We start from the raw sequence: 16,992 nt of genomic DNA, 5'->3' as shown, positions 1-16,992 counted from the left end.
GTCCACTATGTCCCCGCTCAGCTTCTCCCTTGTGGCCCTGTGGAGACTGAGGAGGACCCGGCCCTGCCAGGAAGCTCCTCTCCAGGACTCCGGCAGAAACAAGACCATTGCTGCCTCGACTGTTCCTCTGGGCAGGGATAAGGGCGCGTGGACTGTGGGAACCGTTAGGTCCAGGACAGGGTGCCGTTATAAAGGCAAACTCTTACAGCGGGAAGAGCTGGTTAGCAAATTCACCGAGCAGGCCTCTGTTTACATGCCGTGTGCTCAGTAACTTCCCACGTTATGCCTTCAATACGGGTGTCAACCCATGGATGTGTAGACTGGCCCATTTCTACCGTATGAAACAGATGATACGGAATTAAAAAGTACTCGTGGAAACATAAAGCATTTATTATTGCTATAATCAAGGCAAGATCTCTGAAAACAATCGGCCTTGAAAATGGAAGTAGAATCAGAACCGTTATTCATGAGTTTACAGTTTGTTCTTTGCTGTTCAGACTTCACGGTTTCACACACAGCATCTATCACAAGACGGACCTTCATTATACAAGAGGAGGAAGAATGAACTTGGAAGTCACAAAGCATGGCTTAACTACCTCACTAGTTACCTGACTTCAGACACATCACTTACTTGCTGAGAACCTGTTTCATCCTGTTTAAAGAAAAAAATAAAATAAAAAAAAATAAAGGACAGGGCGGAGGGGCCAGAAGGAACCCAGCCCCTTGGAGGATCTACTGAGAGAACGCGGCTGATAACTACGAGAAGGTGAATGAAATTGCTCGGTATGCTTGAAGGAATTACACAAACTAGAGTGTCCCTAATACCAGTGCTTGTCACCCCCGCAGGGAGGCGCAGGAGTCCTCATCGCGTAGTCTACATGCCTGGCAGCCTGCGCTGACAGTCACCGAGCATCGGAAATCTTGGGGCAGGACAAAGGATATTAGTGACCAAGCCTCCAAACTCACTGAGGAAGGAGCTGGCTTGGCAAGCCACGTAATACAGACCCAGCTTTGCCCTAGAAACACTTTGTCACTTTTATTTTACCTCAATATACATCTGTACAGGCAATAATAAAAAGGCTATTACACAACAATTCAGTGAGTTTTACCTAGTTTCAAGAATAATGCATATGCAGTTACAAATGGGAGGTAGAAACACTGTATTAAAGACCTAAAAATACAAACATCATATAAATAAATGTTCAAATTAAGTGCTGGAATTTCATACAGATAAATAAGGTAAAAATTACATTACTTCGTCAAAGTAAAAGAAAAACCATGTTTTTGTTTGTCTTTATCAGTACGCTAAAATTAGATTAATGCCAAAGAGCTTCTGTGCAATTTGTCAGAGTTCAGATTATATTATCTAAAAGGATAAAGATATAAGGATTAAAAGTGGAGAATGTTTATTCAAGTATTCAAGCAGGTGAGTAGAAGAAATCAAACAACACACAACGTAGGAACGGTTTCTGGAAGGATGTTAACTGCCCGCATTCTCCACGTCTAGCTATCTGGTGACTAGTTATCTGGTGAACTGTCAGGATTAACGTGAAAAACACACATTAGGCTGGAGAGAGAGCTGCCCATTTTCCTAAGAGAAAACAAACCTCATTTTTCACTAACTTCATGTAGAAAACTCCACATCACTAACAAGCCTTTAGGTCGCCAACTTTGTTGTGGCCCGGCTAAAATTCTTGAGAGTCTCCCGATTGATACTCTTTCTAACACTGCCCAAATAAACCTAGCCTTTAGTAAACGTAGAGATCACAGGCGTCAATGCACATTCTGCATGCACGGTAAAAAATAAAACCAAAGGCAAACGACCAGGAACTCAAAAATACCACTGAGAAAATCTGTTACGTGTGGATGAACAGGTTAAAAAAATGCAACGGTCCACATGAACACAAGTTTTTACCGTTTAAAAGTCCACTAGACATTACATGTGAATTCTGGAAAGGGTGTGTGTATAGAATATAATCAAGTAAAATATTTTAAACAAGTCCATTGTGCCCCAGTTAGTTTTAAATCGCAAAATCCAATGCACAGTTGTTTTAATAAATTAGTGCAATATGAAAGATTTTGGAAGAGTAACATGTGTCCACATTAGATCAGATGGAAGATTTCACAATTCCTTCCAAGAGCCTTCTTTCAGCTGGTTCTTACGCTATTTCCTCCTGCGCTGTTTAAGGATGCGTGCTCAGATTTAGACAAACCTACCCCAGATATCAAACTGCCCGGATGAGATGTAGATTTTTTTTTTCTTTTTACTTTTATACCTCAGTAAATACATGGAATTTCACACACTGCTCCGATGAACGAGTAAAGAGCCACTCATTTTGTTCCCCTCTTGATCGTCTTTAAGAATAACTGCACTGATAGTTCTATTTCTAAGGTACGTTTATTTACCAGGTTCGAACTGAGAGCCAAGTGGAATACTCTTGCTGCTGCGTCTACAAAGAAAAGGGGAAGGGGTGTCGTCTCCGATAAGGCAGATTTCCTACAAGTATGTAGTTTTGGATTGTTCTTCCTTTGTGAAGTCACTGCTTGCTCTTTGGTAGTCACCAGGTGAGAAACTATGGTCTCCTGGAGATGGGGAACCAGAACCCGAGCTGTCATCCCAAACTTCTGCCCTCAATTCTACCACTGGTCCAGGGGCCGGACCGGCTGCCGCTCACAGGGTGGCGGTGCTACAGCAGAGTGCTGACAATCTTCTTTCAATACTAGTTTTATCTAGAAATAAAGTAAGTTCAGAGCAAAAGTCATTTCTGTTTTCAAAACCAAGGGCAGAACAAATGGAAAAAAAAACAAAAACAAAAACAAAACCACTTTCCACCTACATCCTTGTCTCTGTTCTATCTTTGCCCCAAAGTGAACCATTCTGAAGATTTTTTCTTCTTTCTGCCTGATAATGGTTTAGATATAATGTCTAGCTCAGTGATGCACAGGAGCAAAATGTAGGTTAGCAAGTCAAATAAAGAAAATTTAGGTTTTAATAGCTAGCTTGCTCACAACTGCACATAATTTTAGAATTGCAGTCCCCTTGAGGCTCTTCAAAATGTGGTGTGACCACATATGCTCCCAAGCCCCTCCTCAAACACCAGGGCTTATACTCCACAAATGGTATCATCATCCTGGTACTCTCTAAATCTCCACTCTGCTGTCTATACCCGATCTGGGGTACGTAGGATCTTCATAAAGTTCTTTTTTTTTTTTTTTTTCCACAATTTTTGAGAGGAGAGAGAGCACTAGTGGGGGAGGGGCAGAGAGAGGGGGGAGAGACAGGATCCGAACGAAGCAGGCTCTGTGCTGAAGCCCACAGGGCTTAAAATAGTTGCATGTATTATTATTTAACAGAGTTCTCTACATACACAAACACACATCTTCCAACATGGTAATGTGGTATAAAAATCAAAAGCCATCAATCATTACATTATAAGCATGATCTCCGTTCCTCAAACAACTCTCTCATCTTTTAGAAGCAGCAGCAGACCGCAGTAAGAATCAATGACTTGCCCTAAGTTGGAAAGCCAAGATTCAAACCCAGGCAGTACGACTCCAAACTCCAAGCTCTTCCTGCTGCACCCGTAGGAGGCAACTCAGCTGCAATCAATAACACCACTTTCCAAGTCAACTTACATTTATGTACATTTTCAATATCTGCAGGGTCCTGGAGAATCTTCGTTAGGCCTTCCAAAAGAAGGGCTGCCTTATGATAGCGATAAACAATATCTTCTGTCTGCTGAAACATCTCATCCAGGGCTGCAGACTGAACCTGAAGCCAAGTCAGCAAGAGCAAGGAGATTCTCAACTTTTCCACGAAAATACACATCCATCTGGGCAATGCAGCTTTAAATGATACCTAACACATTTTGACGAGATGATATAATCTACCAAACTACAAAACTTAGTCATAAGACTCATCAGATGAGCAGTATAAAGGAGCTTCTCGATGAAAGTTACTTTGCCTTCAAACATAATCCCGTACTCAGAGAGATTCATGACTCAACATTTATACTTCTAAATTGGCTCTTCTATGGCTACACTAAAAAGTTTATTTTAAACATGTACTCTCACACTAGGGCAACCTGACATTTCATTAAGGTAGATTTTGTTATAATAAGATAATTAAATGGTGGTAAAAGTAATTTATAGCTTCCTTTAGCCAAAGAACTTTCTGGCATAGTCAGAAACACCCATTCATTCAGGGGTGTTTACAAGTGCCAAGCACTGCACATACCACGAAGGAGAACTCACAGTCTGGAGGGACACACAGGCCTGAAAACATGGCTTGCTAATTCCACGAGACTCGTGGTTGTGTAGGAGGAAGCCCCAAGATGGGATGGAACACATACCGGGCACATCTAACCACCCCGTGGCACACGGATATTAGGGAAAGCCTCCAGGAAGTGGTGTGTCGGCTGAGTCATAAAGGAGTAGAGGTGATGAGAAAGGTGGGCAGGGGCTTTCCAGAAAGAGGAGACTGTAGTATTATGCACAGGTCATGACTATTTGAGAAGTCTTCTCAATGGTATTCTGATTTCCTTGTTAGAAAGTAGACGACAGGCCCAAAATGGCACCACTTAGGCCAAGTCAGTAAGCCAGGACATAATACCTCACCTGACTGCAGTTCCAATACCCCAGGTATGTAACCTCAAACCAGTCAACCTGGCATTTCCTGGTCAGCACTAGGAAATTTACTGATTGACCCCTTCCTTCCCCACTTCAGTTTCCCTTAGAAGGGCAACTTTGCCTAAACAACGCATTCCTTGCTAATGAATTCCTTTCCTCCTTTTTACTACCCCCTTCTCCCTTCAAACACCTTTGTTTTATTTAGCTCAGTAAAGCTCTCCTCTACTTGCTAGATGAAATGCTGCCTGATGCATGAATCATTTCACAAAAGCCAATTAGATCTTCAATTTTACTTGGTTGAATTTTGTTCTTTAACATTCTCTTCAGTCATTAAAAGCCGGGACTGCCAGTAACCCAGTATCCTGATGTGTACTTGCCGATATGATCTGTTTCTTTCAAAAAATACTTGAAAGCCACTTACAATAAAACAAATAAAATGGGTACAGAAAATCCATTCTGAAAAGGATGAAGAAATGACTAAACATGGTGCTAATATCACGAAGTTTGCTGTGCAGCCAAGGCAAAAGGAGGGACTTTTTCAAGTTACACTGCTCTTGTTATCAGAAAAGGAAGAACAGCCAAAGTCCTCAGGAGAGGACATTTTTCTTGGCCCCAAGTTTTAAAAATAATTTATCATATGAAGTCTCAAACCAGTATAGAGTGATACAATGCCTATTATTCATATCGATAGTTTAGAGCAAAATAATGTATGTTATGCTTATCAACAGTTTATACTCCAAAGTCATTTTCATTTAACTTTTGATAATGGCTTGCGGAATAAGGCCAAGGGTAACATAACCGTACAATTCAAACTAGACATATTCTGGGGGGAGGAGGTAGATTTATTATGTTAATGTGGCAAAAATAAGATTGCTCAATAATTTTTCCCCCCACTAAACTACTTAACAGTCTCTAATTTCATCACTACTTCAGAGCAACTTTTCTCCCATGAGATAGGAACAAATTATTTCCAATAGTAGACCCAAATAATTGGAAAAGCAGATTTTACTTTGTGTCGAATGCTTCAGTAAGGTCAGTAAGTGGAATCTGGGCACGTGGACTTTTGTGGACTGGTAAACAGAGTGGTATTTTTCCTCATGTTTTATTATGCCAGAGTTTCTTAGACAGTACAAAATGCAGAAACAGATCCAGCCAAAGCATTTAGATGCAAAGTATAAGAAGATTAGATCATGCCTAAGGTTAGCAATTTTTAGGAGGTACAATAACACTTCACCGAATGCGGTAACCAACGTTATTTAATGTGTCACCTGTGCTCGTGAAGTCCAAGTCCTCCTTTAGTAAGAGGCTATCACCGTGTTTGGGACTTGGGAGCAGTCAAGGGCACAAACTCTTTTTAAAACGATAAGGTCAAGCAGGTATTCAACTCAAAAGATACTCTTAAATAATGTTAAACCGTAGAAAGGGTTACCATTTCTACAGCACAATTATAGATGAGTTTCTCTGCAGTCACGCTGCTGATTTCATCAATAAATCTCTGTTTGTCAGAGAAGAAGCGAGTCAGCTCTTCCGTAAGTTTCTTGCACATGGTGATGCAGAATTTGTATCGTTCATTCAAATTCTTGACAACTGAAAAGAAGTTGAGATGAGAATTTTATTTTTCCTCCACAAGTCACAGTGACATGCACCTTTCCTGCTGATTTAAGGAAAGTGACATTAAATGATCATTGAAAAAAATGACCGGGGTTGGGATGGGTGGCTCGGTCGATTAAGTGTCCAACTTCGACCCGGGTCATGATCCCACAGTTCATGCGTTTGAACCCCACGTCGGGCTCTGTGCTGACAGTGCAGACCCTGGAGCCTGCTTCAGATTCCGTGTTTTCCACCTCCTCTCTGCCCCTCCCCCAACTCTCAAAAATAAACATTAAAAAACAAAAAAGACCAGAAATCAGATTCTTTCATGTGTTCTCTTCCACTTCACTTCCAACTGTTCCCTGTATGAATTAAATGACAAAAACAAAAAACAGAAAAATCAGAATCTTTGCCCAGTTAAGAATATTTAAATGTTTTTTGAAAATTATTATCTATTTATTTTGAGGGGGGGGGAGGGGTGGGGGGAGGGGGGAGAGAGGGAGAGAGGGAGAGAGGGAGAGAAGGAGAGAGGGAGAGAGGGAGAGGGGGAGAGGGGGAGAGAGGGAGAGAGGGAGAGAGGGAGAGAGGGAGAGAGGGAGAGAGGGAGAGGGGGAGAGAGGGAGAGAGGGAGAGAGGGAGAGAGGGAGAGGGGGAGAGGGGGAGAGGGGGGGAGAGGGGGAGAGAGGGTGGGGGGGAGAGGGGGGAGGGAGAATGCCAAGCAGGCTCTGAGCTGTCAGCACAGAGCCTGACTTGGGGCTCGATCCCATAAACCGTGACATCATGACCTGAGCTGAAATCATGAGTCTGATGCTCAACCGACTGAGCCACCCAGGCACCCCTACGAATATTTACCAACACAGGGATTCCTCATCACAAACTCTCAGTGCAAAGGGGAAAGGAGCAGCTCGAGGACCGTCACGCCCCACCCATACCTTGTTTCACGGCCGTGGATGGGCTCAGTTTCCCGGACTTGACCTGGGCTTTGGCGAGATGCAGCGATGCGGCTAGAAGCTGCGCTGCCTTCATGTACAACACCAGCTGCTCCACCCGCCTGTGCCCAGAAGACAGCAGAGTGTTATCCTGGGACCCACATGCCAGACTCAGCTCTCTACTCATCAGGTCACCATTAAAACAGCATTTCTAAAGGAGTATCATTCTCCTGGATATATCTTAATGCACAAGTAACTCTGGAAGGAAGAAGGTTCATGAAAAAGATGTGTGTGTGCTTTGAACACAACAGGTCTACTCAAAGAAAAATCAGTACGATCCCTTTATCACCAAATACCTTCGACAGTGTAAGATACAAAGAGAAGGCAACGCTAGGGTTACGGAATCTTCAAGTCTTGGCTCATATAGTGAGATCTCGCACAACGGAACAACTCGGGGCTCCCTTGAAGCCCTGAGATGGGATGTGATCTCGGCGTGCGACAAGGTCTCCATCTCAGACGTGAATTTACAGAAAGCATGGAGGATCTGAAAGTGAATGGCTGGGGAGCACCTACCCCCAGTCTTTGCTTAGTTGGCTGATCTGGTCCACGACCACGCTCTCCTGGATCTGGTACAAGGAGACGGCGGATGAGACAGCGGACGCGCACAGCTCCGGGTCTCCTCCCCGCGCGGCTGTCAGGTCCAGCACGCACTCGGTGAACATCAGCATCACACTGAGGTGGCGTAAGGCGTCTGTGTGTTCTCGCTGTGGCAAAGCCAATTTGTCTTAGAAACTTTCAGTGAAGAGGAGGCGTGTACTCTTTCCTGTATATAAGCCATGGCCGGCGCTAATGTTTTTCTATACTTATGAATATCAGAATGAGCAAAACAGACGAAGGTTTTTAAATTCCAGAAGACTAGTAAGAAAATAAACACAGGTGAAACCAAATGTGGGTATGCGCATGTGTTTGTGTGTATGTATGAGAGCAGCCCCGAAATTAAGTGTCAAAGGAATGAGGTCACTGTGTTTTACCAGAAAAACAAAAACAAAGACAAGCACAACCCCCAAACTAAACAATTAAATCAACATACTTGAGACAAAAACATGACCAAATAAGCATCAGGATTTTAAGGATATTCTTTACACTAAACCACCCTTCTTGCTAGTTTAGTAAATTCTACTGACTTAGAGTTCCAGAGATGTTTTATTTTAATTTCTGGTGAGTTTTCAGTTCACAGTGACTCCTAATACCAAAGCTCTAAATTTCTGTGAGCTGCTCACTTAAAGAGGGGAGTATAGACATAATAGCATGCTTTAAAAAATGAGCATTCTAAAAGTAATGTGGGTTTTTGTTTTTTTGTTTTGTTTTTTTTTTGAGAGGGCCCAAGTGAACCAGGGGCAGAGAGGGAGGGAGGGAGAGGGAGAGAGAGAGAGACAGAGAGAGAGAGAGAGAGAGAGAGAGAGAGAGAGAGAATCCCATGAGGGGCAGAAAGAGAGAGAAAATGAGAGAGAGAGAGAGAAGGAAAGGCAGAGGAGTGAGGCTCACCCAAAGCAAGGCTCGTGCTCACCCAGTGCAGGGCTTGAACTCACAAACCCTGAGATCATGACTTTAGCCAAGGCTGAGCAACCCAGGCACCCTAAATTAATGTTGTTTTGAGATGTGCTTTTAGCTATAAATGTTTTTTGAAAGCTCAAATAAGACTAAGCTTCTCATTCTCCTTCTATGATGAAAAAAGGAGAATCATTTTCCTAGAAAAAGGAGAATAAACCAATTAACTTTTGAAAGTCTCTCTGCTCTCTGACAGCATATTGGACTGTACCTTCCAATACACTGGAAAATGTATTAGAACACCATTTGTGTCTAGTTTGATGGAAACTGAAAAAACTCTGAAAACTGCTTTCCCAATCTTAGGACTGGATTGTACATATTTTCAAAATCACAACTAAAACTTCTACAAAATCACTACTAAATTTTGCATGCAACATTTTATAACTTTTATGTGAAATATTTAATTCTCATTCATGCAAAATAAAAACATTAGTTGGAGGTCCGGCATGGAGAGAGAATTTGTTCTCTGTTGGCCCGGAGAACTGATCATTTTAATTTGAAATGCTAGCTAAGTCAGCACTGTAATCGGGACTGAGGACACAGTGTAGGCCACTGGGTGCTGTCCTGGAGTCGAGTCTGAGGAACTGAACTGGCACAGTCTTTGGAGTCGCAAAATTAACTTCTGTCGTTCTGAACGTGTGTTCAGCGTGCTTCAGATTAGGCTGCGTTTTTCCCTGTGGAACTGGCTCCACCAAGGGAGGGTGCTGGTCTACAAATGTGAGCATCTGCTTGGCAGGTTTATTTCTCAGTGCGACTAATCTGGCATTATGCTTTATTATTTCATAAGCCTAAGTGTGTGGCTTTCATCTTATGAAGAAAAGCAAGCGGTGAGAATAAAAAGTTACGGTTTCAGGACAAAGACTGTGCTTTACAAATCCCATAGCTAGCAAATAAACTTCACATTAAAAAAAAAAAATCTCCATGTGTCACTTCCTCTCAACCAATGCTTGTTCTGGATGAGTGTCACTGTTAACATTACTCTAAAAACACATCAGCAATGTTTTTCAAGGAGAAAAGGACAAGGTGAGTTAAAGAGAAGAAAAAAGCTTCAGAACTTTTGTGTATTCTGCCCTTTCCTCATTGCTAGAACCTTCTTCCGTGCTCTCGACATTACAGCGACACGCCACAGGGGTCTCTTCTCTACCTCCATCAGTGTCTCCTCTGGCAGTTCAGGGGCTTCAAAGGTGATGAGCCCCTCTAGGCTGGGGGGTGAAGCACCATAAGGCATGTATCTCAGGCCGGGAGCCGCCTCCGCTCCCGGAGGGGAGGACCCCGAGCACGGCCCTGGCGGGGAGCCCACGCACGCGCGGCCGCTGGCGGAGCACAGGGAGCCTCCGGAGCCGCTGGAGCCCGCTGCAAGAGAACAGGACATGCGGCGCAGGGCCCGCAGTGAGCGCCTGCGCCCACCATCCAAGGAACAAAGGAAATGTTAAAAGAAAAGGCACCGACCCCCTGGGTTTTAGTTTTCCAAGTTCCCCTCTGTTCTTCTTTTATACGTACATTCCACAGACATCATCATGGCTCGTTTTAAACTAATTTGCGACATGCACATCTCTCCCTGTTGCTCCGTAGTCTTTACTGCAACATGCGGTCGGTGCAGAGCAGTTCACTAAATTTTTATAGGTAACGATTATCGGAAGATTTGTACCATTTCTGATTTTTGTATCACAAATAACACTATAATGAAATCCAAAGCGTTTCCTTCCTCTGAAAGGCTCGTTTGTGATCAATACTCCGAAGTGCTGGTGTAAACAGGAGTGGGATTTCTACAGAGCAAATGTGACCCCCGCTTTTACAGCCTTGGGGACAACCGCCTCACGGCCTCCTACGGTAGTGGCTGTGAGGCAGCGCACCGATCCCGCCAACCTTCAGCAACGCCGGGCGTCAGTCTTTTAGTGTTGGCTTAGTTAACAGGTAAAAAACGTTACTTTCTGAAAATTGTATTTTATTATTACTTAATACTTCTAATAATCCGAAGAACAAGATCGTTGGCCCTACCTCCTCTCTCGTTATCTGTTTACAATCCTTTGCTTACGAATCTACTGACATCATGATCGGTCACTTACTCAGTGTAAGAGAACTCAGAGAACCCACGGTCCAATATAGAAGATGATGTCAAACGAGAACTCATTTCAAGTCCAATCTAAGTGCTTTCTTCATTTAGGGTATTAACGACCTACGTGTAGAGTATGGAGGATGATAAAACCAATCTATTGACCTATCTCAATGCAGACAGGATTCAGTGCAAAGACTGGGGCCCAAGGTACAAAAAAGGTAAGACTCGGGTTTCTAAAAGGACAAAGCAAAGACAAACAACCATCTACCATTTCAAAACATGTACTAAACGTACTAAATTAAGCCTTTAATATAAGCTAAGAAGCACCATATAGGCATAGCTGCTTCATCATGGAGAAGTCGCACTTCGATTCTATCGCTGTAATATCGCATGTTGTAAATATACAGTACTTTTATTTTATCAAGTTTCCCCCTCCCACAAATAAAGTCCCATTCATACCTTACAGCCCTTTAAGGTAAAGACAATGATGATCTCCATGTCATTGGTAAAGAAACTGAAGTCCAGAGAGGTCAAGGGACTTGCTCAGTCACACCATTAAGCCATCAACAGAACACTGTGCTCCCAACACTAGCCAAAATCATAATAAGACGATGCTTCACCTGAGGTTGTTCTCGTTCGAAGGACCATATGGGTACAAGTGGGGGCCGTGGCACTGTGTGGAGGAGATCCTACAGTGAACAGGACAGCCCTGGAACTTGCTGTTGTTCCTATGGGAGGTGCCAGTACCACACCACAAGCTCCTGCGGGGGCTACGGTGAAAAGGTCACAAGATGTTACATCGTTTTGATAGTGTTTCTTTTGGGGGCTGGGATTATGGGGAGACCTGTACTTTTATATCAGGGTTTTTTTTTTCAATAAGCATTTATTACGCTTAAAATCAGAAATGCAACGTAGGTCTCCACTAATAGTGTTTTTATAGTAATCTCTTCACAGCCGTGAATCTTCTTTACCCCAAAGCCTTGGATGCAGAGTCACTTGCATGAACTTCCAGAGTATGTGACCTGCAGTCATGCCTGTTGAGGGTCATTTGAAAAAGTGGAAACCAAGTACTTAGAATAAAAATGTGAGGTAAAGCTGAAGGAAGAACAGGAGTCTCCACAGAGTAAGAGCTTGAAAAGAGAGAGAGAGTGGAGTCGAAGCACACGCCTTGGAACCGCAGCCATGTGTCTGTCGGGGGGTGTGAGGTGGGTCCAATGTCGGAGGGGCCTGATGGGCTTAGCGTGGGCTAAAGGAAGATGAGGAGAAAAGTCCCTCTCCACCAAACTAAAGCGAATGAACAGAAGTCGTCCAAAGCTTTTTCACATCCAACCATCTCGAAAACATTACATTTCTGACGTCACAGGATGGAGGCAAATCACAAATTTAAAAGTAGAAACACTGAACCAGACACAGAAAAAAATTGCCGTCAGTGTCCGTGATCCACAACAGAGCATGACAAACTTGAAGCATCTAATTAACAGAACAGACAGTTCATGAAAATCTTCTAGGGAGTAAGGGAACAGTAAGTGGGAATCAATTAAATAGCACCTATTGTCACACAAGATGTACGAAACGACACAGATACTCTCTTTCTGTAACATTGTTATGATGTTATTTTATTGGGTATACATGTATTTAAAGGTAATCATGGGTATATTTTAAGGGCCAATGATCCTATTGTTTCTTAAGGGCTTATGTTTTTATTTTCAGAAAAGGAAATTTCATGATTAGAGAAATGTGCAATTTCAAATGCTGACAATAAAGTTCATGTGGAAGATGGAAAAGAAAAAGAGAATAAAAATAATCAAATATGCATTTTCTGCCTAAATATTGTTTAAGGAGAAAAACCTGGTTTCACATCCACAAACTCGGACTGAAATCAGAACATATATTCATGTAGAACTTACACAACCTATAAATTTAAATCTATTTGTGAAGGAGAACGAGACATAATATGCTCTTTCAAAAAAGCTCTTTTCAAAAACGGTCCCAACAACCAGTGACTGACTTTTGGCAGAGAGCACACAGAGCAATCACTCCCAGAAGGGGCAGTGTGTGAGGGGCATCACAGACCTGCTCCTCGGTGACACGACCGACCGTAACTGGTGGAAATTACTTCTCAAAAAACAACCACTTAAAGCGGCTGCAAAATGTCCTGAGGGCATGCAGGAAATGAAACATTTATTCAAGAATATCTACCACATCTCGGTAAGAACCTGAGTCTCCACCCAGCCCCCACTCCGAGGGTGGAACCGGGGCGCGTAGATGAAATGCTAGAGCTTTACTGCCCTCACCTCAGTTCACTTGTCGAGCAGAGGTCTCGGGCCTGTAGAGAGAGGCAAGCCAAAAAGACCAGAGGCTTCCAGCCCACCCAGCACCCAGGTCACAAAGCAAGGGGGTCACTCTGAAAGAAATGGGCCAGCATCCTCACACCCAGCTCTAGAGAAGGGTGCCCAGGATTTTCCACGGTGGTGGAGACACGGAACGAAGAATTCTGAAATCCTCCCCAAGGAAATGGACTTTATTTGAAACAGATCACGAGAAAGTTCTCTGAGTGCACTGTCAAAAACAATGAAGATTTTGGTGATAAACAAATGAGGAGGCTGCTGGCTCCATGAGAGCAACAAGCTACCAAACAGACCATCTAGAAGGTTAATAGAGAGAACCAGGGAGAGAGACAGCTAAGAAGAGCCCTCCTGTGGTCAGAACGAGGCTGAAAGAAGACTGGCTTCAAAGACTACTTCTGCAAAAGGGCCAGCATTTAATCAGACAAGACCGGAACAATTCACACCCAACACAATTTGTCAAAAATAGAGCCCTCGGAGGGCAAGCCGCAGGGCCCACCAGTTGGCTGTGGTACCGACAGAGGGAGAGCCTGAGAGACCAAAGAAAGAGTGGAAGAGAGCCCTGTCAAAGCCACCGTCATCCCAGGGCAAGTGTACACATGGCCAAAGCTTGCTCTCCGAAGACCGACGCCAGAGGGTTCACACTACCAGGCCTACAGATTTCACGGGAAGAGTCCAGACAAGACTAAACACATTAAGCCCAAAACAACAAGCCAAAGGGTAAGGGACTGGAGGAGTCAGAATTCAGAACTGCTACAGAACTATTATATAAAATGTCTGGTTTTCAACAATAAAAATGTGATATGTGCAAATAAACAGTAAAGAGTGACCACACATAGGGCGCCTGGGAAGCTCAGTTGGTTGGGCGTCCGACTTTGGCTCAAGTCATGATCTTTGTGGGTTTGAGCCCCACGTTGGACTCTATGCTGACAGCTCGGAGCCTGGAGCCTGCTTCGGGTTCTGTCTCCCTCTCCCTCTCCCTCTCTGTCCCTCCCCACTCGTACTCTTTCTGTCTCTCAAAAATAAACAAACATTAAGAAACAATTTTTTTAAAAAAAGAGTGACCACACACATGAAGAAAAACAAACAGAAACTGCCCTTGAGAGGGCTCAAATGTCAAAATTAGCCGACTTCAAAGGAGCACTTTTAAACATCTCCAAATAACTAAAGGAAACCATACTTTAAAAAGTAAAGTTAAACTTTACACTTGTCAGAATGGCTAAGATAAAAAAAAAAATGCAAGAAATAACAAGTGTTAGTGAAGACGTGGAGAAAAAGGCACCCTCACGCACTGCTGGTGGAAATGTCAACTGGTGCAGCCACTGTGGAAAACAGTATGAAGATTCCTCAAAAAATTAAAAATAGAATTACCCTATGGTCCAATAATTCCACTCCTAGGTATTTTCCCAAGCAAAATGAAAACACTCATTCAAAAAGATTTATGTGGGCCACCTGGGTGGCTTAGTTGAGTGTCCAACTTTGGCTCAGGTCATGACCTCACAGTTTGTGGGATGGAGCCCCACGTGGGGCTTTGTGCTGACCGTGCGGAAACTGCTTCAGATTCTCTGTCTCCCTCTCTCTCTGCCCCTGCCCTGTCCATGCTCACTCTCTCTCTCAAAAATAAATATTTAAAAAAAATTTTTTAAACCAAAAAGATATATGCACCCCTATGTTTATTGTAGCATTATTTATAATAGCAAAGATATGGAAGCAACATAAGTGTCCATCAACAGATGGCTAAAGAAAATGGTGTGTGTGTGTGTGTGTGTGTGTGTGTGTGTGTGTGTGTGTGTATGTTATCTATACAGTGGAATGCTATGCATCCATAAAAAAGGATTGGCATCTTGCCATCTGTGACAACATGGATGTACCTGGAGGGTATTTTGCCTAAATGAAACAAGTCAGACAGAGAAAGACAACACCAAATGATTTTATTCATATGTGGAACCCGAAAAACAAAACGAATAAACAAAAAGGAAGAATCAGACCTACAAATACAAAGAACAAACTGATGGTTGCCAGAGGGGAAGGGTAGGGGGAAAGGCAAAATGGGTGAAGGGGAAAGGGAGACACAGGCTTCCAGTTACGGAATGAGTAAGTCATGGGAATAAAAGGTACAGCATAAGGAAGAGAGTCAATGATATTGTAATAGCATTTATGGTGACCGATGGTAGTTACACTTATGGTGACCAGAGCATAATGTATAGAGATGTTGAACTGCTATGCTGTATATCCAAAACTAATGTAACATTGTATGTCAACTATACTCAAGAAAAAAAATGTTTTTGAGAGAGAGCATGTGCAAGCTGGGGAGGGGCAGAGGATGACAGAGATTGAGAATCTTAAGCAGGCTCCATACCCAGCACAGGGCCCAATGCAGGGCTTGATCTCATGACTGTGAGATCATGACCTGAGCCAAAATCAAGAGTCGGACGCTTAACCAACTGAGCCACACACGCCCCAAGAAAAAAAATTTAAAGTATGACATTAATGTCTCCTTAAATAAAGAATAGGAATACACAGAGAAATTATTAAGAAAAACCCCAAATGCAAATTCAGGAGTTAAAAAGAATAAGTGAAATTAAAAATTCACTACCGGGGTTCAACAGCAGATCTGAATTGGCAGAAGAAAAAAATCCATGAGCTTGAAGATAAACCTACAGAGACTGTGCAATCTGAAGCATCAGGAGAAAAGAGAAAAGAATCTCAAAGAGCTATGAGACACCATTATGGGTACCTATGCATAATGTGTATTATATGCATGATGGAAGCACCAGGAGGAGAGGAGAGACAAAAAAAAAAAAAAAAAAAAAAAATCCAAATAAATAGTGGCTGAAAATTTCTCAGGTTTGAAGAAAAACATTAATCTGTATATCCAAGAAGCTCAACAGACTCAAAGTAAGATAAAGTCAAAGAAATCCACGCCCAGATACATCAGAGTAAAACAGCAAAAACTGAAGACGAGGAGACAACTTTGGGAGCAGCAAGAGAAAAATGACCTGTCACATACAGGGGTTTCATTCAATCTATAGATCAACTGGGGAGTTAACAATAGTAAGTCTTCTGATCTATAGACATGGGTTTCTTTCCATATTTAGGTCTTCTTTAATTTATTTTATCAGTGCTTTGTAACTTTCAGAATAAAAGTTTTATCCTTTTATTAAATTTATTTCTAAGTATTTAAAAAAAAATTTTTTTTTGCATTTATTTATTTTTGAGAAACAGAGTGAGACAAAGCGTGAGCAGGGGAGGGGCAGAGAGAGGAGGAGACACAGAATCCGAAGCAGGCTCCAGGCTCTGAGCAAGCAGTCAGCACAGAGCCTGATGCGGGGCTCGAACCCACCAACTGTGAGATTGTGACCTGAGCTGAAGTCGGACTCTCAACCAACTGAGCCACCCAGGAGCCCCCTAAGTGTTTTATTTCTGATGGTATCTTACATAGAATTGTTTTTTTAATGTCATTTTCAGATTGTTTCTTGCCAGTGTCTAAGAAATACAGTGGATTTTTGGATATTGATCTTATACCCTGTCATGCTACCGAATTTATTTATTAGTTCAAATAGTTTTTTAGTGGACTACTTGGGATTTTCTATATACAGGATCACGCCATCTGTGAATAGAGGTCATTTTATTTCTTCCTTTCCAAGCTGGGTGTTTTGTTTGTTTGTTGTACTGTTGTAGTCATTTTTGCCAAGTTGCCCTGGCAAAAGCCACTGATGCGATGTAAAATGGAAGTGATGACAGCAAATATCTTTGTCTTGTTCCTGATCTTGGGGGAAAAGCATTCAATCTTTCACCATTAAGTATGATGTTAGTTGTGGGTTGATCAGGTGAG

The 16,992-nt window shown here is 42.6% G+C and overlaps 1 protein-coding gene across 5 annotated transcripts in view; it reads right to left on the bottom strand.

Annotated features, from left to right (window-relative positions):
- Positions 1 to 369: 369 nt before the first annotated feature.
- The window catches only part of ULK2 (unc-51 like autophagy activating kinase 2), an 83,393-nt gene continuing 66,770 nt past the window's right edge, over positions 370 to 16,992 (bottom strand). For 4 of the 5 annotated variants that reach the window (XM_027047475.2, XM_027047477.2, XM_027047478.2 and 1 more), the window contains 7 exons: positions 11,433 to 11,582; positions 9,901 to 10,109; positions 7,722 to 7,912; positions 7,152 to 7,270; positions 6,059 to 6,216; positions 3,637 to 3,772; positions 370 to 2,730 (listed from right to left, as the gene is read on the bottom strand). In XM_027047475.2, coding sequence (XP_026903276.2) covers positions 2,672 to 2,730; positions 3,637 to 3,772; positions 6,059 to 6,216; positions 7,152 to 7,270; positions 7,722 to 7,912; positions 9,901 to 10,109; positions 11,433 to 11,582 — 1,022 coding nt within the window. In that variant the 3' untranslated portion in view covers positions 370 to 2,671. The remainder of the gene's footprint in view (positions 2,731 to 3,636; positions 3,773 to 6,058; positions 6,217 to 7,151; positions 7,271 to 7,721; positions 7,913 to 9,900; positions 10,110 to 11,432; positions 11,583 to 16,992) is intronic. The other variant, XM_027047479.2, reaches the window with a different exon arrangement.

This window comes from Acinonyx jubatus, chromosome E1 (assembly GCF_027475565.1).
Source record: "Acinonyx jubatus isolate Ajub_Pintada_27869175 chromosome E1, VMU_Ajub_asm_v1.0, whole genome shotgun sequence".
NCBI lineage: Eukaryota > Metazoa > Chordata > Mammalia > Carnivora > Felidae > Acinonyx > Acinonyx jubatus.
This window is presented reverse-complemented; position numbering and strand designations above follow the sequence as displayed.